At 52.3% G+C, this 22904-nt stretch overlaps 2 protein-coding genes across 2 annotated transcripts; one reads left to right on the forward strand and one right to left on the reverse strand.

Annotated features, from left to right (window-relative positions):
• The first annotated feature begins 1350 nt into the window (after positions 1-1350).
• On the forward strand, positions 1351-4247 carry LOC134054429 (potassium voltage-gated channel subfamily V member 2-like). Its single transcript, XM_062510189.1, has 2 exons — positions 1351-2601; positions 3981-4247. The coding sequence occupies exons 1-2, from the start codon at positions 1351-1353 to the stop codon at positions 4245-4247; spliced, it is 1518 nt and encodes a 505-aa protein (XP_062366173.1).
• A 2690-nt stretch (positions 4248-6937) lies between these two features.
• Positions 6938-9283, reverse strand: LOC134054427 (bone morphogenetic protein 2-like). Its single transcript, XM_062510187.1, has 5 exons — positions 9022-9283; positions 8774-8910; positions 8329-8451; positions 7706-7904; positions 6938-7344 (listed from the first exon to the last, which is right to left on the reverse strand). Exons 1-5 carry the CDS (start codon positions 9281-9283, stop codon positions 6938-6940), a joined length of 1128 nt encoding a protein of 375 aa, XP_062366171.1.
• Positions 9284-22904: the final 13621 nt, after the last annotated feature.

Here is a 22904-nt window from a genome sequence, read left to right on the forward strand (position 1 = left end):
TATCCCTTTGCTTCGTTTCCTTAAACTCTCCCCTCTGTTGCATAACTGTGTTGTTAGCACAAAAGAAAAGTGCTCTGCTGTGAGTATTCTGAAGTATACTGTTGTCCTCTGCTGTGTCTTTTGTAACTCGAGATCAAAACGAACCATCACAATCCCCGCCTGTATTGGCAGATCATGACAGTGTTTCAAGGTTGAAAGAAACACATTTTATGGATCTCGTGCCAAAACTTGGGGCTGTGTTCCTGACAGCAATTTCCCTTCTTCTGTGCAGTGCTAGAAGATTTTTTGTTGTTCTAATCCCCAGGGTCAGAGACTTCAGTTGTAGCAGAGCCTGAGCTGCTTTTCAGGCCAGTAGCATCTTTGAGCTCCACATCGCTGTACTTAATTAGACCAGTTCATGGAGATGAATGTGGTGTTTTACATGTTGAAGTAGGATCATATTCCAGGATAAGACCTGTAAAGATCAGCCTGTTTAATTTTGGTTCCACTTTTCCTCACAAATCCAGAGGATTATTTCCTCCTTCTCAGTTCCAGTCATTCAGAGGAACAACTTTTACTGCCTACATGTATTTCCAGTGTCCTGTTCCCTGTTGCTGCCCCTGTTTGGGTGAGTCATGGGCTGAAGGTTAATATGATGGCACAGGGCAGGGGCACAGGGGCAGCCTGTCCCTAAAGGGATCTTCTCGGACACTGTGTGGAGCTGGAGGTGGTTCATTCACCTCATCCCCTCTAAATCTGCACTGTGGGACTTGAGGGATGAGCTGAGAGGTCATGACCATCTCCCTTCCCTGGCTGTGACAGCTGACAGCCAGGACAGCTGCATTAGCCTCTAACGAAGGGCTGCTGCCAAGAGCAGCATCTGGTGGGGGGGTACAAAGCCAATACAAATCCTGCATGTCTGCACTTTCCTGTCCCATCAGCTGAGGGTAAATTGAGGCAAGTTTGTGCTGTTTCCAGTTTGCTGTCATGGATGTCCTTCCAGGAGAGAGCACACAGCAGCTGCAAACAGCTAATAAGAACAGAATAAGGGAAAAGAGAAGTGCAGAGCTAGAAATAGTTCTTTACATAAAGGACTAGTGTCTCAATCTCATTAGTGTCTTAAGGAACGGGCAGTTGGCTGCCTCTGACTCTAGGATGCAAAGCCCAATCTGATCAGCAATCGGCTTTGGGACCCCGGCAGGTGCCACGTGGCACCAGGACACAGCTGTGCCCCTCGGGCAGCCACTCCACTGCCCTGAGCTCACAGCACTCATCCCAGTCAGCATGTACCCAGTGGGAGCATTCCCATGAAGCCAGAGCTGCTGTCCTGTGGCCCGTAACAGGAGTCACCGCTTTGGAAGGCTGGGCACCATGAGGCAAAAGTGGACCAGGCGTGCAAGTCTCTCAGCCAGCCTCAAGATAGGGGATCACCAGGTCCGCTGCCGGACCCCAGAGGAAGAAGAATCCTACATCCCATTTGCGCAGGACAGCCTGGTAAGGCAATGGAACTCCATGCAAAATGTGGCAGATGGTAACCAGGAGAAAAGCCAGACTCCCATCCAAAGGAACAAGTACCTGCTCAACATTAACGTGGGCGGCAAATTGTTCCAGATAGCTTACAAGGTACTGGCCCAGTATCCCATCACCCGGCTTGGAAAGCTGGCCCTCTATACAGACCCTGTGAAGAAGCTGCAGCTCTGTGATGACTACTTGGTGCAGAAGAATGAGTACTTCTTTGATAGAGATCCTTCAATTTTTCACTACATCTTCCACTTCTACCGCAGTGGGGTCCTGTGGGTGATGGATGAGATGTGCCCAAGTAACTTTGTGGAGGAAATCGAATACTGGGGAATCCATCTGAAATACTCCCAACGCTGCTGCCGGATCCTGTTCGAGGAAAAGCAAGATGAGCTCAGTGAGTACCTGAAAATAGAGAAGGAGCTGGAGGCAGAACTGGAGCCCCTGGAGTCAGGGACGCAGTTTGATGGCAAATTTCTGGGTCGGTTTCGGAAGATGGTCTGGAACCTCATTGAGAACCCGTACTCTTCTGTCCCAGCCAAGATCATCGCTGTCATGTCAAGTTTCTTTGTGCTTATCTCCATTGTGGGCATGACACTTAGCACAGTAGAGGAGATGAAAAACAAGACAGGGAAAATGTGGATGGAGCAGATGGAGATGGTCTGTGCCATCTTCTTCACCTCTGAGTATGTCATGCGGCTCATATCCTCCTCCAGCTTCAAGAACTTCCTGCGGGCAGCATTTAATGCTATAGACCTGGTGGCCATCCTGCCCTTCTACATCCAGATCCTCTTTGAAAATATGGATGATGGAGACATGCAGTACCATGAGGAGCTTCATAAGGTGGAGAATGTGAGCAAGCTGGGCAAAGTCCTCAAGCTCATCAAGCTCATGAGGATCTTCCGTATCCTCAAACTGGCACGTCACTCCACTGGCCTCCGGGCCTTCAGCTTCACCATGCGCCAGTGCTACCAGCAGGTTTGCTGCCTCCTTCTCTTCATTGCCATGGGTGTCTTCACCTTCTCTGCTCTCATACACTCGGTGGAACATGATGTCCCCGGCACCGACTTCACCAGTATCCCCTGTGCGTGGTGGTGGGCAGCGGTAAGGTGTGAGCAGCTTCTTCCAGAGGGGCTGGGGGATGCTCCGTGGGGAGGGGCTGCCCCGGTACTCAGGGGATTTGCCACTGCTGCTGGCCAGGAGGCAGGAAGGGCCCAGCCTTCCCACCAGATCAGTAATGGTGGGAAACCCAGAGCCCTGCATGCTTTGAGAAAAGAAATCAGAGGTTTAGACTATGTCAGAGGCTCAAAAGCTGATGCTGAGGTGGGACGATGAGACAGAGGTGGTGGCTTGGGAGTCTCCAGGTCTGAGTTGAACAAGGGGGATGTGACTCAGTTTTATCTGTCATGGGACCCAAGTTTTGAGTGGATGCAGCCTGTGGGCATGGGGACAGCCACGCTGGATTGCATGAGGCCTGGGCAGCATTGAAGCCCTGCTGTGCTTGAGAGACACAAGAGCTTGTGGGTCTGAGATAGGGAGCCCAGGGCTGCATGTGAGACCCATAGTCACACTGTGCCTCAGCTTGTGTCATGAGAGTGGACATAGGCTGGGGTGTGCTGCCCATTCGCTGCCCTGCTTGTGCCAGGAGCCAGCAGCTCTGCAGAGCTGAGCAGTATAATAAACCTGGGATTATGTCAGAGATGGGGAGCAGCTAAAGCACTTGAGAGCCACAGGTTATAAGAACATTTTGATTTACAGATTAAATGATCTCACGGATCACTTCTGCTCTTATAATCCCCTTTGGCCAAGAAAAGCTATCTGTTTCAAATTCATGCCTCCTCGAGGAAGGACAAAATCACTCAGCAACATCACCAGGTTCAAGCGTTTCAACATCCCAGGCTGAGCCTGGCTCTTGGAGCATAGCTCCCTGCCAACCCCAAACATCTCGGGCCTCAGCTCTCACTCTATACCCATAGCCCTGCTCCTCATTTACTAAATATGGTTCATTCCCAGGCAATACTTCTGTTTCCCCTGGAGGGAGGCTCCAGGAAGCTTTGTCTGGGACCGAGCAACTCACAGCCAGGAAGCTCTGGAGCCACAGCTCTGAGGGGGAAGGAAGCTCCTGCAGACACCGACTGCTGGGGAAGGCTGGGCTCATGGGTGTCCAGCTGCCTTTGAAGAGACACAGACAAAGCAGTGAGGGAGTAGGATCTGGCCTCTGATCTGTGTTTCAGGGGTTCAGCCAGCCAGCTCTTTCCTTCAGCTCTCCAGGTCTGCTGGGCACAGCCTGGACAGTGGAGCCCTGGTCGTGCAGGCTCTGGAGAGGGGACAGCTCACCTGGCTGCCCTCAGGGTCAGGGTCTGGCACTGGTCACAGAAGAAGGGTGGCTCCACAGAGGGATGGGAGGGAGAGTTCCAGCACCAGCCGGCAGGGTCTGCTGGACTTGTTCCCGTGGGATTTTATCCTTTTCTGTCCCTGCACAGGTCAGCCTCTCCACTGTGGGCTACGGAGACACTGTGCCTGACACAATACTCGGCAGGATGGTGGCATTTGTCTGCATCTCCTTTGGCATCATCCTCAATGGAATGCCCATCTCCATCCTCTACAACAAATTTTCTGACTACTATGCCAAGCTGAAGGCCCATGAGATGAGCCAGTCACTTCAGCTTTCCAGAAGGATCCGCTTGAAGGAGCGAGTGCTGCGAAAGTTCTCACAGTGCTGGAGAGCTGACCCCCGCTATTACCACTGATCACGGGCTCCCCAGCCCTCAGACATCCCCTGTCCTGGCCATCCTCCCAATAGGTCCTGTCCCCCAGGGAGGCTCTGAGCTATGGGCAGAGTCACAACAGTGCCGGGGCTCTACTGTTGCACTGGGACTGCTGCCAGCTGGGACCTCCCTGACTGCTGTGTTCCGGACACTGCTGTCTCACAGAGCAGTCATTCAGAGGAGGCTTTGGAACTGTATGGCCAGGGCAGGATGTTTGTCTGCCATGGGCTGAGGCAAGGGGCACCCTGACATCATGGGGAGTGAGGGATGGGACTGAACTGCCACCTGTCTGAGGCAGGTAGCCCAGTGTGACACATGTGCAGGTGCTGCTCTGTTCCCCACTGAGTAGGCCACACACAGGTTTCCCTGCCCAGGGCCCTGTGACTCACTCCCAGCCAAGCAGCCCAGGCCTAGTCCAGTGTAGGGATTCGGGTGAAGGCCCAGAGGAAAGGCTACAGCCATGCATCCTTCCAGCCAAATCTGCTCTTCTTCCCACTGCCCTGGAGTTTGAGGCACATTCCTAACTCGGGAGGCTGCTGTGATGGGACACACAGGCACTATAGGCATACAGAGCTTGTAGCCAGAGCACCCCCAGGAACAAGTATTTAATAAACCAGGCCCAAACCGTCATTGTCATGGATTCTTGACCAGTCACTGTGTGTGATTCAGTAAACTGCTCCTCATTTGGGGCGAGGAGAGGACATCTCCCAGGCTCACAAGTCCATCAGTGCAAGGACAGGGCTCTCAGGGATGCAGATGAGTCTGTCTATGCATTAGTTTTGGAATGCAGTGCTTTGGCCTGGGTGCATTGGAACTGCAGCTGGCACATGCAAATGATCAGGATCCACCCTGTGTTCACATCATGGGAGGCAGTGGGGGACATGTCTGGGGGGCACAGGGGAAGGGTTTGCCCTCTAGTATGGGACCACGTCCAGTCAATGAGCCTCCTCAAGGGATGCACCCTCCCCTTGGGTGAGATGGAGTGACCCCGGGCTGCAGGAAGGGTTAGCGTGGGGCAGGGCCAACAGCTGCTGGTGCTGCTTCCAGGTGAGCAGGGGGAAGAAACTGGTGCCAGCTAGGCCAGGGTGCAAGTCACTCACTTGTGAGCTGGGCTTGGATGCAGAGGCGTCAGGGGACTCCTGGTATCAGCCAGGGACTGTGGCTAAGCTGCTCATGTTGGAAACTTGGAAAGAGACTTGGAGGATCCTAGTGCTCTGGCAGGAACAGCCACACTGCCACTGAGAGCTGGACTGCAAGGGACAAGAGGGCTGTGCCAGCAGGTGAGAGAGGACCCCTGCCCTGACCACCAACACCTACACCCACTCCCCAGTAACCCACATTGACACCTGCCCTCTGTACACCTCCCAGCACTGACCTGACCCCACAGCCTTGGGCAGCTCTGGTTCCCACCCCATTTCTCTTCCATGAGGAACATTCTCTCTGGCTACAGTAGTTTCCTCTGACCATCTTCCCTCAGAGATCTGCCTGGGTGTCAGCTACAATAGAGTTAATTTTCTTCTCTTTTTCTTCCCTTCTACAGTGCAGTATTTTAGATTCAGGGTGAGAATAATCTTGATCACGCACTGATCTCTCAGCAGCTGATTGCTGCTAGGAGACAGGCTGGGCACAGATCAGTGGGTGCTGAGCAACTGGGTATTGGGCATCACTTGCCTGTCTTGGGGTTTATGACTCCCTCCTTTTGGTGTCTCCCTTTTAATTACAAATGAAATTACAAATATTATAAAATATTACCATCTTTTATTTCCATTATGGAAATTTTCTTATCTCAACTCACAGGTTTTACCTTTTCTTCTGATTCTCCTCCCCATCCCACCAGGGTGTAGGGGGAAGCCAGTGGCTTTGTTGTGTTTAGTTGCCCTGTGGGGTTAAATCATGACAGCCACCACCCACCCACCCCAGCAGCATCAGCTCCAGGCACCTCTATACACACCCCCATCCCACCCCAGACCCTGCCACCACATTCCCCAAACACCCCCATAGCCTGCTCATCTCCCTGTACCCCCAGCTGCAGGCTGATGGATCCTGAGATCACTCATTGGGCACACCAACTTTGTCCCCTTGCCCCTGGAGACTGCACTGTGGCTGGATCTTCATTCCTCCATGTGCGTCCCTCCAGGACCTCCATGTGCACCCCCTTCCCTGTGCCTGCGAGATGTCTGCTTGCCTTGTTCCTAGCAGCAGCTCAAAGTCCACAGCAGCCTTTGGAGAATGGCACCTTTACATAGTTGCTCTGAATTAATTTTACAAGTCACAGCAATGCAGGAATGTACAGACATTTACAGGACACTTTACAGGTGGCTTCTGTCATATATTAGTGCTCTTGCTATATACATATAGTACAGCTTGCAGGAGCCTCTACATGGGCCGGGACACCCATGCTCCCACACAGGGCACCCCAAAATGGAGCTGCTGCCCTGGGGCTGCTGGTTCACATGGGTTCATTCAAGTTGATTTAATCAGAGCTTGGCCCTGAGCCTTCCCGGCTGGCCCTGTCAGGGGGTGACACCATCCAGGGCAGACCTAGCACCACCTTGCTTTGCTCATCCCAGTCTCTTTTAGAGGGTTTGTGGGACAGAGACCCCACTGATGCTCTGGAGGGAGTGGATGCGGCCTCACTGAAGTGGTGTTCCCAGCCCCCTGCTCCTCCTGCCTCAGTGGCAGCCACAGCTCGCGGCCACCATGTCATCATACTGCTTGAGGACCACGTTCTCATCATCATCGAAGTATAGGAGGTTTATGGAGAAGAGCTTGTCAGGCACACAGCAAGGGGTACTGACACCATTGCTCAGCTTCAGGGCGTTGATGATGGACTGCACCGTGGCATGGTTCGTCGGCCGCATGTTCTCACCCAGGGGGAAAGGGCAGGAGCCTTTGCAGTGGAAGGCGTTGTAACCCCGTGGTGAAATGATCCAGCCAGACCAGCCAATCTCCTCAAAGTCCACGGACAAGGGATGCCTCTGGCAGGGCTGGAGCCGGTCCAGCGAGCGTGTACTGCGTGACCTGCCCAGCTTGGGCACCGGCATCTTGGCAGGGAGATTGGGAGCCTGAGGCTTTAAATCTGTCAGAAAGGAGCATTCAACGCCATTGGCCACTGCATGAACCTGGGTGGAGGGAGAAAATACTCCAGCCCCCCCAGCCACCCCTCCCCACAGGTTTTGTCCGTGACCCTCTGGTCACAGCCTGTCACCAGCCCAGACAGAGCCACTAGGAGGTGACAGCCTCAGTCTCACAGCCAAACTTAAATCCAGCTTCACATCTGCAAGCAGACAACACCCCTGAGCAGGCTGCACCAGAAAGGAGAGAGCCTCTCCCTCCAGCCAGGGAAGGGGGTTTGGATTTGTGAAACCCACATGGCGGGAGCACCCTCTGGGAAAGGGATGTTGGCACCAAGGGAGTCATGCCAGGCATATGGGACCCACCTGGGAAGCCAGCTGTGGGCAGCGACGCTCCGCGGCGCCCATCATCCGTGAAAAGGACCAACATGGGCTTCTTGCTCTCATGGTGGCCACGGCCAGATGCAAACTGCAGTGGTGGGGAGTCGAGCGGGCCCCCCCCTGGGCCCTGGACTGTCACCAGCAAACCCTGGTTGCTGCTTTCATCTTCGGTCCAGTCGCGAACCTGGGGAACCAAACCAGTGTCACCAAGGACCGGGACAGGCACTGCACTGGTATGCCCACAGGCAAGTCCCAGGCCAGCAGCAGGACATCATGAACCAGGACTCCTTGAGGGCACACTCTGTGTGCCATGGGAAGAGCCTGCTCCAGGGCTGCAGCACAGGGGACGCTGTGGCAGGAGCCAGCATCAGCACTCCCTGCAGAGCAGTGAGACAGGTGTGGGGAAGGATGAAGCAGCCCCCAGGGCTCTTGGCAGGACTTTTTCCTCCCCTTCCCAGAGGATGTATCCCCCCATGTCACTGGTATGCATCCAAGAAACTACACTGGCACCTGAAAGGCTGCTGGGGGTGAAATGGGTTAAAAAACTTCCTGCATGTGAACCCCAGGATTCCCTCTGTGCTACCCAAAACAGAGGAAAAGTAACTCACAGCCGGTGTGATGGCAAAGACCTCCCAGCCTGAGGTCTGCAGTGAGACAAGCCGAGCTGCCAGCAGCTTCTTCCCTCCAGGGGTGTCTGGCTTGTCTTTCTCCATCACCTGATACACACTGACCTGGGGAAGGCAAAAGGTGATCACCCAGGAGCATCCTGCCTGAGGGACTGACCCTGGACAGAGGTATGGGGGGGGAGATGGGGAACTGTCAGCATAGATATGTAACAATCTTGGTGTGCCTTTGCTGATGTTTGCACAAGCCAGAAGGATATTTAAGAACCAGCCACAATTATATCATTGTGATTATCTGTGAAACATTTGTACATGTGATCCTAGAGCCAGGCTGTGTTCCCATTGCAGGCAAATGACCACAGTGTGCCAGTGGCATCCATGGGCCAAGGCTGGGGGTCAGTCCCAACCCCAAGCCCATCCCTCTCCTCACCTGGCAGAAGTGGTGCCTTTTGGGCCCATCTGTGACCCTCGGCCAGAGCCGGAAGAGGTGCAGCTCTGCCGTCAGGATCTTCTCGTTCTTGGCCACGCTGGAGAGGACAAACAGGAACCTCATCTCCTCACTGTGAGCTGCAGAGAAGGATGCGTTGAGAAGAGCAAAACCAGGGGCGGCACCGCCACCGGCCACGTTCAGCCCCTCCCCACAGCCGAATCCCAGCACCACAGCGAGCCCCCCCTTACTTTTATCCAGGAAGCTGCGGACGGTGTTGCCCTCCAGGATGTCAGGGTTCTTGGTGACACCATCTGCATTGGCGACAGTGTTGAATAGATCCACCATGTACTGGGGCGGCTGCTTGAAGTGAGTTGGAGGGGCCGGAGGGTCTTCCATGCCAAAGACTTCCAGGAGTTTCTTCAGCGCCTCAGCCCGCCGGCTCCCCACGCTGGCTGGGCTCGGGCATGCCGTCTTGGCCAGGGCCAGCAGCAGCAGGACAGTCCCCAGCATGGCTCTGAGCTCCCTGTCCCTGCACAACTTCCCCGGCCTCCCCGGTGCTGCATTTATAACTCACTGGAAAGCTGGACTGGAGTGAAATATGCACAGGAGCAATCAGGAGAGTAAAGAGAGCTAATTGCCGTGCTAACAAGGTGAGAAGCCCGGCTCCTGGGCCCCCTGCATCAATTAGCCCCAGTACACAAGCGGGAGGGAGGACGGCTCACCAGGCACTCCCAGGGCTGGCAGGGGAAACGGGGGTCTGGAGCCACCAGTCCCTTGCCAGGGTCTTGGTTGGGCTGCATTTGCTCTCCGTAGGAGACTAACTGGATTTTAGTGATGGCACTAATGGGACAAATCGGAGGACCTTTGTGGGGAGGAATGCAGCCCATCAAGATGAGCATCCCCTTCCCATCTCGATCCTGCCGCAGCAGCTTGTGCTCCACCTCCCGCAGCCGCTGCTGAGAGCGAGGATCGTGGCGGCGCCTCAGTGTCACACTGATGTCCCCATACCATGCCCTGTCAGGTGTGCAGGGTGGAGTGTCCGGGGTCCCCTCTCTCGGGGGAGGGCAGCCCAGGCTCTGTGTCCTGCCAGGAAGCCGAGGCCATCGGGCAGAGCAGGTTCCAGCAGAGGACCCGGGGTGCTGCGGCCCCGGGCTGTGGGGTCACACCACAGCAGCACCAGCACCCTAATCCGGCTTTCTTTCTGTTTTTTTTTAAGGAAAAAAAAAAAAAGGCTATTGGCTTCCTAGGAATTAAAAGGCATTTACTGCTAATTCCTGAATGCTTCAACTTAATTAAATACCTGGCTAGTGGGATGAAAGCCAATTCTTTACGTCTGTTTCCTCAAACACAGAGAAACCAAGCTGGTACAGGTGGACATGCTACACTGTACAGCTGCTATGGGAATGAACGGGGAAAAAAATTAGCATTAATTAACTAATTCGTCAGCCGGCTGAAGCCCTGCTAGGACCACCTAATGGGAGACAAGGTGAAGGCTAATGTCCAGCGGTGCCCACAGTTTATTCCAAGCCAAAGGGCTGTTAATTATGCAGAACAGGCACGGCGGCACCGACAGGCTGGAGTTAATGGAGAGAGGAAGTGAGCTGTATCCCCGGGACCCTTTCCCTTCTCTTCCCAGCTCACCAGCAGCATCTGGGGATGCCTGCAGAGGAGACAGCACTTGCCCCAACATGCTCAGCTCCGGGCTTCAGCTCCTGTCTCCGGCTCCATACTTTGTAACTGGGAGCAGCCAACCCATGCACCCCCCAGCCCGTGCCAGACGGCTGCATCCTCCTGGGATGATGGATGCAGAGGGGTCATGGAGCTGCACAGCGGAGCCCCAAGGACCTGCAAATTGCTCATGATGTTTGTTTTGCAAACTGCAAAACATTTTGTAGAGGGTTCATTTATACCCCATGGTTAAAGTAGCGTTTATTCAAAAAATAGCCTTATCTCATTTACATACCCTACAGACAGTCTGGCGAGGGCTCCAGGAGCCCCAGCCGCAGCTTCCAGCCCCGCTATCCCCGGCACTTGCACTCCCGGATGGCAGCGACGGTGCGGACTTGTTTCTGGTGGCCGCGGAACCTGTGCATGTCACAGCCGTGAGTGGCACAGCATCTCGGGACAGCTTGTGCCCAAACCAGGCACTCCTCTCAATCTCTGACTCCCTGCAGTTAGAGAAAAAACAGTACACACCCAGTAGGCTCCCAGTGCAGTCATAGGAAAACCAGTATATCCCCAATACACCACCAGCCCCCCCACATCCTGGGCCGTCTGTTCATGCTCAGGAAAAGTGTAGAGTAGGAGAGGGGAGAAGAGAGGCAGCTTTTTTCCTCCAGCATCTATTTCTTACTGCTGGAGTAGCTTGTGAGCTATCATCTCTGCCTTGACAGAGCAGGTCTTTCTTCCTGCATGGTTTGATTAGCTTCTCTCTGCATGCAAAGAATCCAGAATGGTTTGGGTTGGAAGGGGCCTTAAAGCTCATCTCATCCCACCTCCTGCTATAGGCAGGGACACATTCTATTATCCCAGGTTGCTCCAAGCCCCAGTGTCCAACCTGGCCTTAGATACTTCCAGAGATCCAGGAGCAGCCACAGCTGTGCCAGGGCCTCCCCACCCTCTCAGCCAAGGATTCCCTTCCAATATCCCATCCAGCCCTGCCCTCTGGCAGTGGAAGCCATTCCCTGTGTCCTGTCCCTCCATCCCTTGTCCCCAGTCCCTCTCCAGCTCTCCTGGAGCCCCTTTAGGCCCTGCAAGGAGCTCTCAGGTCTCCCTGGAGCCTTCTCCAGGTGAGCACCCCCAGCTCTCCCAGCCTGGCTCCAGAGCAGAGGGGCTCCAGCCCTTGGAGCATCTCCATGGTCTCCTCTGGACTTGCTTCAACTTGTACATGTCCGTCCTGTGCTGGGGACCCATATTTTTATGTCTATAATCAACACATAGTCCTGCCCCTTCAGCCTGAAACAACTGCCTGGACACACCCTGCCCCAGCAACCCCCTACTCTTCCTGCCCCACAGCTTTGCCAGCAGGTGAGGGGCAGGAGTGGCACATTCCAAGCTGCAGAAGCCACTGTCAGGATTTGTGTCAGCTGTCTGGGGACACCACAGACTCTGTAACCACCTGCCAAATTCAGCCCCATCATGTCAGGTCTGGCTCTCCCCCCGGCACAGCACAGCATGGAGGGTGAGCTGGGGGTGCTCTGAGTCCCCCCATCCCAGGAGCCACAGATGCATTGGGTGAGAGGACCAGGGGCAGCTCCCACCTGGCCCGGGGCGCGGATGTGCGGGAGGGAGAGCGGATGGAGTTTGGCAGCTGTGCTTACCTAAGCAAGCAGGGATCCCCCGAGGAGCAGCTGCCCAAGCACCTTCCCACATCGATTTCCTGCAAAGATTTGCAAAACAAAGGCACAAAAACCCCCTGCAGCACCTCAGCAGGGACACCCCAGGACCCTCCACCCTCCCTCCAGCCTCAGGTTCAGTATCCATCCCCAAAGAAGGGCAGCAGCAAGGCACAGCTGGTAAGAAGTATTTTGGGAGCATTGCAGTTGGTTTTTGAGTCAAAGCTCCCTGTGCACAAAGGTCTACTCAACTAGACAGTAGGGTGTCTGTTGAACTGAAGACATACCTAACAACTAAGTATTTTTAAAACTAAATATCATCAGTCAATTACTTTTAAAAAGAAATCCTCACTCCAAAGAAAAAGCCCTTTGTTCCTTTATGGCCCTGATGTATGCACGAATTATTGGCAGCAAAATACATTTTATAGCACGAGAAAATAGAAAAGTGAGGTTTTTACCACTCTGGTTTGATGCTAGTGTGAAGCTGCCGATGTTAAAGCACCCATCCAGCAGCTCAAACCCCACATGAGGGCCCAGCTGAGCCCACCAGAGAGGAGCCAAACCCCGTGGAAACTTACTTGAGCCATTCCTCCCTGTGTCCTGCAGAGCTCTGGACAATTTCATAATAATATCCCACCTGGGAGACACTATATCATTTTTCCTTCATTTTGCAGTACTCCAGTGTCTGAATCACCTCCCCACAAGGTTTTTGTCCAGAGCAGTGCTGAACTTTGTGGGCACACAGAAAAGTCCATCTGCAAGGAAACAATAAGGAAAATTAACCTGGAATTGCACCCGAGGTTCTTGCAGCAGCAGCACAGACTATCCAGCTTTTGGCATCCAGCACCCACTGGAAAAGGCTGTTCTCTTTGGCAGGGTCCCAGCTGGGAGTTCGGGGCTCATTCCTTCACCAGCTCAGAGCCTTAGTGGTAGGTTTGGTTCCTCCATCCCAGTTTCAGACCATGAGGAAAGGGAGGTTATCGTGGGTCCAAGTTGTGACTGCTGCCCCTGACCCAGTTCTGGGCAGTGAGCACAAACCACTGCATGTTATCTCTGAGAAAAACTGTATTTGAACACAAAATATTGATGGCAGCACTTTTCCCAGAGCCACACTCTCACACCAGGGATGGGAGAATGTGATTTAGTATTTATTCATTCAGCATTTCCCTCTGGATTTGCCAGGGACTGTGCCCTGAATGGGCTTCTCAGATGCTGGAGCCAGTGTTAGGGTCTCTCCTGGAGATACATTCCCCAAACACCTCCAAAGAGTTTGCTCTGCACTGAGCTCCCCGCAGGAGCACCAGGTGTGGTATCTGCCACCGTGGGGTGGAGGAAGAAGGGAAGGGAAGGGAAGGGAAGGGAAGGGAAGGGAAGGGAAGGGAAGGGAAGGGAAGGGAAGGGAAGGGAAGGGAAGGGAAGGGAAGGGAAGGGAAGGGAAGGGAAGGGAAGGGAAGGGAAGGGAAGGGAAGGGAAGGGAAGGGAAGGGAAGGGAAGGGAAGGGAAGGGAAGGGAAGGGAAGGGAAGGGAAGGGAAGGGAAGGGAAGGGAAGGGAAGGGAAGGGAAACCACAGTTCTGGGATGAAGGAAGGCTGGTACCAAAGGGGTGGAAAAGGGGAGGTGGACAATAGCCCCAGCTCTGGGGATGCAGAACAAAATCCTGCTTTGCCTTTTCTTTTCCTATACCAGCTTTAACTCAATTAAAAATTCCCAGGGCACAAAGCAGTTCTGGGTTTGACATTCCCGGTTTGGTTGCAGAGGTGGGGGGGAGGGGAGAGAGCTCTGGGTGGGCACACCAACAGCCACATCCCTGCTGTTTCGTCACCACCACACCAGGAGATGCCACCGTGGCAGGTCCTGACGGCACAGGCAGGGGCTCAGCAACTGGAGAGAAGGGACAAGGGTCCTCTAGCTGCAAATACATCTACTTGGAAGGGCAGGGGCACGGACTGCCCTGCGTGGCTCAGTCTGAGATGATGTTCTGCGCGCGGAAAGAAACGATGTTGTTTCTGTGCTAAATCTCCCGGCTTTTCTCCCCTCATCAAGTAAATTAGGGTTAAAAATCTCCACTGCATGAGCTAGAGGAGGGGGAGAAGGATGGCTGAGCTGATGGTCAAGTGGGTTTGGGCTCTGTCTAGGACCTGGTCCTGCCCTGCCTCAGCCCTTAGGTGTGGATCCTTCGGGGTCTGTGGTTGGCTTCTGGCTTTTAACGGGTTTTGAGAGTTTCCTGCCCCCTTCCAATTACTTCAGCAGATACCTCAGGAGATTTCTTTGTTCAGGATGGAGCTGTTTCCAGAGGAAGGAAAAGTGCCTTAAGAGTAGGACACAAAATGACAACGGATTTCTGGAAGTCAGTATTTCTGGGTGAGATTTTAATATCCTTCTCCAGCCCCGTCCCCCTTAACCGCCCCCAACGCCCTATTCCTCTGATGTTTCCAAGTCTTTACCATGACACTGAAAGTATCAGCCCGACTTTATGGGGGAAGATCGAGAAGGAAAGTACAGAGACTTGCCTGAGGGCAAATGCGAAGCTGGCGGCAAGTCCACATTTGCCAGCCCTGGGCTATTACCATGACTGAGATTCTCCCTCCCCGGTCCATGAATTCCCCTCCCCGGGGCAACAGAGTCGTCCAGCACCTTCCACTAATACGTCTGGGAAGTAAATGCTGATTCTGCCAGATCTGGAAGAAAGCACTTCACGCTGCCTAATTGCCTTTTCCACTTGCAGCTGGATAAGCAGCTGCTGCTGGCCCAGGAGGGGACCCGGCCTCAGGCCGAGCCCTCGGGGGGCTCCGCCGCCCGCCCCCGGCCCTGCAGCTCACAGCGCCGGGATGAATCCCTTCCCCTGCCCTGCTCTCCGGGCTGAGCTCCCGCGGTCTCTGTCCCTCTCTAGTGGCGGTGCCACAGCCCTTCCACAGCAGCTGCCGGCAGGTTTGAACGGATTGAGTTTTAGAAACGCCAAAAAAATTACTCCAGCAAATTCCAGAACAATAGAATTTGTCAAACAGTTGTGGTAAATAATTTCAACACCACTTTCAATTCTGATGAGTTCATACCCACTGACGTGTCTTGGGTTATTTTATGAGTGAACTCACAAAACAGCTCACCAGTTCACAATGAAATAGTTCAGCCTTGCCCCAGTGGGAGATTTTGACCTATCTGGAATGATTCAGTTTGGAGTTTCCACGTCCAAGTGATTTTTGAACCATCACTGTAGATCACTGGTACTAAAAGGGCATTTCAGACTGTCAGTAAAGAAACTGCATTTTCCAGGCCTCTGTTTCCATCAGAGGTTTTATCATCAGGTTGGTTTCCTTGCTTTGGTTGGTAGGGTTGGAGCAGAGACCCCTGAAGTCCCTCCCAGCCTGGCTTATTCTGATTCCCTGCTCTCTGGCTAGGGGACATTTCCCTGTACACGAGCTGGTTATATCCCCATCCTTGCCCACACACACAGCACACAATTATCATTGTGCTTACAGAACTGTGTGGTAAAGGGCCAGCAACAGGAAACTCAACCCCTAAACACAATCCCAATACTCCCAAAGGCAGAGGCTCTGCTCAGCAGATGGTGCCTTGAGCTTGGACATTGGTGCTGGTCACACAAGAGGGCTCGTTCCTGTATTCCCAGAGGAGGGAGTGGGGAGGAAGAGGAGCTCTCCCTTATTCATAAGTACACTGTAGGTTGGGTCAGAGCATCTCCTCACATCCATCATGGCGTCCCAGGGAGAGTCTGGAAAGAAAGTTTACAGGGCCAAGAGCCAAAGACATTTCTCGGGACAGGTGCTGCAGTGGCAGCCCTTGACCACTTCCACCTCCCTAAGGCCTTCGAGGAGCAGGAGCAGCTCCAGGTGCAGCCAGGCCAGCTCCCCTGGGGCAGAAACCCCCTGGGGCAGGGACCCCTGGGGCAGGAACATGGGGCTCTCACCTGCAGCAGCACAGAACAGGGCCAGGGGACACGCCTGAATAAAAACCACAGCACAGGAACAACCTCTAGCATCAGCTCCTGGCACAAACCTCCCCTGACCTGGAACTGGTTCAGCTTTTACTGCTCTCTCTCGCCCTGCCTGCCTGGAGGATGCTGCACCAGCAGTGCCACTGTGCTGATAATAATGGGACAAATTATAACAAGATTTGTCTTAGCTACAGGTGATCCCTCACAGGACACATATGCAGCACCCAGAGTTTCCACCCTTCTCCAGGGTCTTTTATTCCAGTGGAGAAGGGACTTCAGCTCTCCTGGAGTCAGGAGAGCCCTACAGCCGTGTCTCCAAATGCACAGGCTCTGCCGAGTCCCTCCTAGGAGTGACACATGGCACATCGTATGGGAATGACATCCTTCCAATCTTGTTCAAAGAGGCAGAAGCAGGCCTCCAACCTCTCAGCACATGGGAGAGCAGATCTCAGGTACAGCAGAGGTGGCTGAAAGAGCTTCTGGGCTGTGAGCAGCCAGAACCAGGCTCAGATGGTGCTGGGGCAGCCAGGTGGGCACTACCACAGCCCTTCTCTGGCTGACCTATGGCCCTTCCTGTGCCCTGAAGTATCCAGCACTGCTGGAAAGTTTCCATCTGTCTCACCTGCACAAGCCATTGCTCGGGCCAGGGGAGGATAAGGTGAGGGATTCTCTCAGAAGCCAAAAGCAGGTCTTTTAAAACATGTATAAAACCATAGCTCCAGTACCTTACCCTGCCCCAAGCACTCACCTTCCTGCTCCTTAGGAAATCAGGCATGGATGACTGGAGAGCCCTGGGAGCTGAGGTGGAGGGAGCTGATCCGCTGAGATGGGCAGCTGGAGCAGCTGGACTAACATCACACTAACGGGACTGCCAGAGACGTCTGCAAAGCTGTGGATCCACCAAGGGTCACCACTCATATTGTGTGTTACTGAGCGGAAACCAGGGCGGAGTATCACACAAACACTGACAACAAAGACATGGCCCACCCCTGGGAAATCTGCCTGGGAGAGAGATTCCTTCAGTCTGAGGGGAAATTCCTAAAGGACAGTCTGGCAGCAGCAGTCACCTCAAACTGGTGTTTGCAGAGCAGGAGTAAAACGCTTTGTATTAGACTGGTCAGTGCACATAGACTGAAAAGAATTAAAATCTCACTAGGAAATCACAGGCTTTTTCTTTAGTGAGCACATGAGGGATGGGGTGAGAACAGGTAAGTGCCCTGATTAGCAAAGGGAAAAGGGAATGCTCAGCCATGGCTGAACCACACATCTTGCACATACTGAGTGAGCCTCAGCCCAGTGAGTCCAGGGAAGAAGGCTCCATCTCTCCTGGAGCTCAGTGAAGCTGCTCGAGCTGGAAACAAACCTGCCCCCTCCCCGGGCCAAGCCCCAATTTCACGGCTCTCCACGCCTCCTGCATTGGCACATCAGCTCCGTATCAGAGGATAGGAAGGTGGGGTCAGGTGTGGGAGCAGGGGAGGTGCAGGAACGTGGCATCCAGGTTTGGATTGGTTTGCTCTGCTGTATGTGTTTATTGGTTAAAGGCTGTTTCTTTTGGAAATTCTCTTGAAACAAGTTACTTTTCCTTAATAGCAATGTCCCAACTCCAGGATTTATTGATGTAAATCCTTATTTCACGAGATAATAGGGAAGAAAACTTGCACAAGAAGTGCCCACAGCATCATCCTACACTACTCTTGGGTGCAAAATCATTTGCTTTGACCTGCTGAAGTCACAAGCCCAGTGTGTGCTGAAAAAATGTAAATTTCACATTGACTTAAAAATGGATTTTCAGTGTACCAAATTTTCAGTGCTGGCTGCAGGAGATCAGGAAACAGGAATGGACACTTGAAACTCACACTTGGGGTACAGTTGCTGCTGGCTGCCTGAGGATTCCTTGGCTCAGGGAAGGAGTGAGTAGGAAGTAAGGCAGCAATTCTAGATTACCAGCCATTCCAGTGGTTATCCCTGTGGATGGTCCTCACCCACAGCAGAGTACAGACAGCTGGCACTTGCAAAGGATACCGTGCCAGCTGAAGACACTGTTAACTGCTGTTCTCCCAGCTCTGCTGCCATACAAGTTGTGATTTTTATTTTTAGGCAAATATTTTATATATATCTCTTGATGATTTTTGAGTATTCTTAGGATCACAAAGAGGCTGCAGCTGACAGAAAGCTGGTCAATGTTTTCCTGATTTTCAAGAAGAAGGAGGATCCCAAAAATTACAGGCCGGTCAGTGTCATTTCAGTTCTTGGTAAAGTTATGGAGATTATTCTGGGAGGTGCTGAAAAACACCTGGAAGACAACAGAGTCACTGGTCACAGCCAGCATGGTTTCCTGAGAGGAATGTCTTGCTTGTTATACCTTTTATGACAAGGTGACCCACCTGGTTGACCCAGGAAAGCTGGTTGATGTAATATTTTTTAATTTCAGTAGAGGTTTCAATACTGTCTCTCCCAGGATCCTTATGGACAAACTGTCCATCCCACAGCTGGATAAACACATCATGGGATGGGTGAGCAACAGGCACAAACTGTGTCTAGGGTGACAGTGACTAGGGTGACATCAGGCTGGCACTAGTCACCAGTGTGGCTCTGCAGGGCTCCATCCTTGGCCTTGTGCTTTTCAAGATAAATATCTTGGAGGCAGGCCTGGAAGGGACACTGATGATGATATAGATGATACAAAACTGGGAGGAGCTGCTGACTCCCTCAAAGGCAGGGAAGCACTGCAGAGAGACCTCAGTAAATCAGAGGGCTGGATCATCATGAAGTTCAACAAAGCCAAGTTCTGGACCCTGCAGCCCTGGATGCAGGGACAGGCTGGGAATGAGAGGCTGGAGAGCAGCACCGTGGGAAAGGACCTGGGGGTCCTGGTCAGTGGCAAGTTGGATCTGAGTCACCGCTGGCAGCCCTAAGGGCCACCGTGTTCTGGGGGGCACCAGGGCCAGGGAGGGATTGTCCCACTCTGCTCTGCACTGGGGCAGCCTCACCTCCAGTGCTGGGGGCACCTTGGGCACCACAAGATCAGAAGGAGCCAAAGCTGCTGGAGAATGTCCAAAGGAGAGCAACAAAGAGTGTCAGGCTTGAGGGGAAGCCATTCGAGGAGCAGCTGAGGGCACTGGGTCTGTTCAACCTGCAGGAGACAGAAGAGAGACCTCATTGCAGTTACACCTTCCTTGTGAGAAGGAAGACAAGGGGCAGACACTGATCTCTCTTCTGTGGTGACAGTGACAGGACCTGAGGGAATGGGCTGAAGTCATGTGAGGGAGGTTGAAGGCTGAGTATTAAAAAAAGGTTCTTTCCCAGATGGTGGTCAGGAACTGCAACAGGCTCCCCAGGTAATGGTCATAGCATCAACCTGCCAGAGCTCAAGGAGCATTTGGACAATGCTCTGGGGCACATGATGTGACTTCAGGATGGCTCTGTGCAGGGCAGGGAGTTGGACTCAATATCTTTGTGGGTCCCTTCCAACTCAGCATTATTCTGTGGTTGTATTTTCACCATTATTTATTCTTCTAAAGTTGTTGTCCCTGAAGCGGACAGGTATCACTGCTTTTTAACAGCTTTTAATTTGGATATGATAATTCTATCATTCCTAACACAAGAAACTGATGTCTGGGAAACACTAAAGGTTAAAATTGTACGACTGCTGCTCTCATGCACTGAAAAATCCTAAGAAACCTCAGAATGTGAAGCTGTTGTGTCCTAAAAGCCACTGCAAAGGGGAACTAGGCCCACAGGCTGCCCTGAAGGCCACAGACTTTTTCTGATGAACAAATGGAGCTACTTTCCTCTGCTTTCTCTACTTTTACAGGGCAGTTTGTTGTCCTGCTGATAGCACTTGCAACATCAATCCTGGAAGCAAAGTCTGAAGTAATCCTAAAATTATGCAGCAATAAATAGGGAATTCAAACACAGAATCAACTATGGTGCAGCTCAGGTCCAGGGAACTGAGCTCCTTTGTGCAAAGGAACAGACTCAGGGGTTAGGCTACTCATCAGTTCCTGTGCTACAAAAGATGTTGAAGTGTTGGATTATCTGGGCAACAAATCCCCAGCAAATTTCTGTCCTTAATCCCCCAAGGGAAAAGTCACTTGAAAACATCAACATAAAAACAACAGCTAAGGGATGGGCGGGATATGAGTGTGGAAGCATCAAGTATCTTGGTTTCTAGAGGGTGAAGGGGAACTCAGAGGACCTGTGACTGTCCCATCCTTGGAAGTGTTTAAGGCCAAACTAGACAGGGCTTGGAGCAACCTGGTCTAGTGGAAGGTGTCCAGTGGAACAAGATGAGCTTTAAGGTCCCTTCCGATCCAAACTCCATGATTCTATGAACCCACCATGCCCAACATGTAGGAAATGGCTCTGCCTCCTGAAGGAGCTCCTTCTGCAAACAGAAAAACAATCCCTAGCTCCTCCACTCTGCTGATGGCTCCTGCACCTGCAGTCACAAACCACCAGCCCAGCATTACCCTGGTTACAATTCTCACCTTTTCTGCCTGAGCTGGAACAAGGCACTGAGTGCCCAGCACAGCTGCAGCCACTCCCTATCCTGAACTAAATGGCTCCAGCACAAAGAAGAGATTTTGTTACAGATGGACATGACACATCTGATCCTGGCCATGTGGGCTGAACACCCTGTTTAGTTACTCCGGGAAAATACTCTGGCACTGTCTATTTGCTCTCTTCTACCTTACTGCAGAGCTGTGTAAAAGGAGTCCTCCCACAGCACAAAGGAGCTCATGGGCACTAACCAACCCCCCCCCCCCCCCCCCCCCCCAGATTCCTGCACAGCAGCTTCCCCTGACACAAGCCCCACACTGCTTTCCAAATGCTGTTCACTGTGGAAAGCACACACCAGCCACAGCAGCATCACATGTGAGTAAAGCCCACCACAGCCCCACACCATATCCCTGCTGCTCTCACATGCCAAGTCGTGCCCAGGACAAGGAAAAAGGAACTTACTGGCAAAGATGTGAGTGTGCAAGAGCCCCGTGAGGAAGACCACAGCTTCTGGGTCCTGCATGCTGCACCTTGGGAAGCACAGGAAAGCCTCCAGTACTTCTGACACTTATATCTGCCCTCTGTGGCAGGTGAGAAGGTGAACAGCTCTGAGCAAAACAGGTTTGCTTATCCCAGCAAATGGCCCCGATTGTGATCTGAACAAACACCTCGGCAGCCTGGGAAATGAGCATCTCTCCCACATGATCAGGACTGTGCTCCCAGCATGATCAGGCTCCCAGCAAACTTAAAAGTGTTTCTTGTGAGCCACTGGATTTGCTGACAGCCCAAGGAAGTTCCCTTGGGGGGGGGGGGGGGGGGGGTGTCTTTGTTCTTATCACCACTTCCAAACTAATTTGTGATGACTGGGAGCCACTCTCAAATACCCTCATTTGAAAGAACATGCATCCTTCACCCTCCTTCACCACAGTCAATGATTTTATCTGGGGACAACCCTGTCCTGTGCCTCCCCACACCAAATGGAGTCAGAGCTGGCACTTGGACAACGCTGGATACACAGCTGGACATGTCACAGCAGTGATGGCAGCATGTCCCTCACAGCCACACAGTTCTGCTGTTAACTCCCAGAGGAAAGCACTAGTCAGCAGAGTCCTGGCAGCAGCAGAGGCAGCACTGATCCCCGTGTGTTGTCAGGGGCTCTCAGACACGGCCGACGGCAGCGGTGTTCCTGAGCACAGAACTCGGGCTCTCTGCACCAACTCGTGCAGGGGGGGCACAGACCAGGGAACTGATCCAGCTCCCAGGGAAAACCTTTTTGCCAGATTCAGAGTGACAGCACACAAGAGAGTAGTGATAGCAGCAGGGACACTCCTCTGGCATTCAAAATGAGGTTCAGGGCGCTGGGTTTTTTTCCCCTACAATCTTACAAGTGCAACAATCACAGACACAGAGAGAGGCAGCACAGCCTTCAGAACAAGCCGAGTTCCGCAGAGCCCATGCCCAGCTCTAGGAGGACAACTGTGTTATAAATGAGAAACAAAGTCTCAATATTTACGAAAATTTAGATTGCTTTATTTGATGTAGATGGAGCAAGCAGCGCTGGGGAACCTGAGGGGTCACCGCCCACTCCATGCTCCATCGAACCTTGGTTTGCAGCTCCTTTTTATAGGATGGTTTTCCTTGTAGTCTCTGGACAGTTTGTCAAGCAGCCATGTGGTCTTGGTAGATAAGGAACAGTAGACCTGGGGGGTCTGGTCTTAACAGATAGGTTGGGATTGATTACACCAAGGCAGGAAATCTGGTATTGCAAAATCTTTCAGGCTGCAATTGATTATACAAAGGCAGGAAATCTGATTTTGCGAAATCTTTCAGGCCGTAGGAAAACCCCCGTTTTACAAACTGGTATCAAATACAATTTACTAAAAATATAATATTCATAATGGGGGGGGGGTTTAAACAAAACTATTTAATCATATATATTTTTCTCTACATAATGTCCATGCTTCATTTCAGACCTGAGTATTCTGGTTTATACAAACCCCAATACTTTTATGATTGATACAAATCTTTTATTAATTATTACAACTGGGTTTCTCTGGAATAGATGCCTTGAGAAAACAATTAGCAAAACCAAAATGCTAGAGAAGGCATCCTATCAAAACCACACCATTTACCAACAGGCTACAGGAACCCCAGCTCAGAGCAGAAATCAGCACAGCTGCTTAACAACAACAATTTAATTGTGTTAAGAGACCAACATATCTAACAAAACCCACTGTTTTGGTTTAGTTTGTTTGTTTTTCGGCCAATGCACTAAAAATGTTATAGTTTGGGTTTGCTAACTGTAATATATTTACCTTTTGTTGTGAAATAGAATTAGGAATAAA

The sequence above is a fragment of the Cinclus cinclus genome, chromosome 28 (genome assembly GCF_963662255.1).
Source record: "Cinclus cinclus chromosome 28, bCinCin1.1, whole genome shotgun sequence".
Taxonomy (NCBI): Eukaryota; Metazoa; Chordata; class Aves; order Passeriformes; family Cinclidae; genus Cinclus; species Cinclus cinclus.

What these genes read in the sequence shown, in the direction of transcription:
- LOC134054429 (XM_062510189.1), top strand. Translation starts at nt 1,351, where the DNA reads ATGAGGCAAAAGTGGACCAGGCGTGCAAGTCTCTCAGCCAGCCTCAAG. An exon ending in GTGCGTGGTGGTGGGCAGCG is followed by an intron (nt 2,602 to 3,980) that starts GTAAGGTGTGAG and finishes GTCCCTGCACAG; the next exon opens with GTCAGCCTCTCCACTGTGGG.
- LOC134054427 (XM_062510187.1), bottom strand. Translation starts at nt 9,283, where the DNA reads ATGCTGGGGACTGTCCTGCTGCTGCTGGCCCTGGCCAAGACGGCATGC. An exon ending in CCGCAGCTTCCTGGATAAAA is followed by an intron (nt 8,911 to 9,021) that starts GTAAGGGGGGGC and finishes CCTTCTCTGCAG; the next exon opens with CTCACAGTGAGGAGATGAGG. An exon ending in AAAGGCACCACTTCTGCCAG is followed by an intron (nt 8,452 to 8,773) that starts GTGAGGAGAGGG and finishes TGCCTTCCCCAG; the next exon opens with GTCAGTGTGTATCAGGTGAT.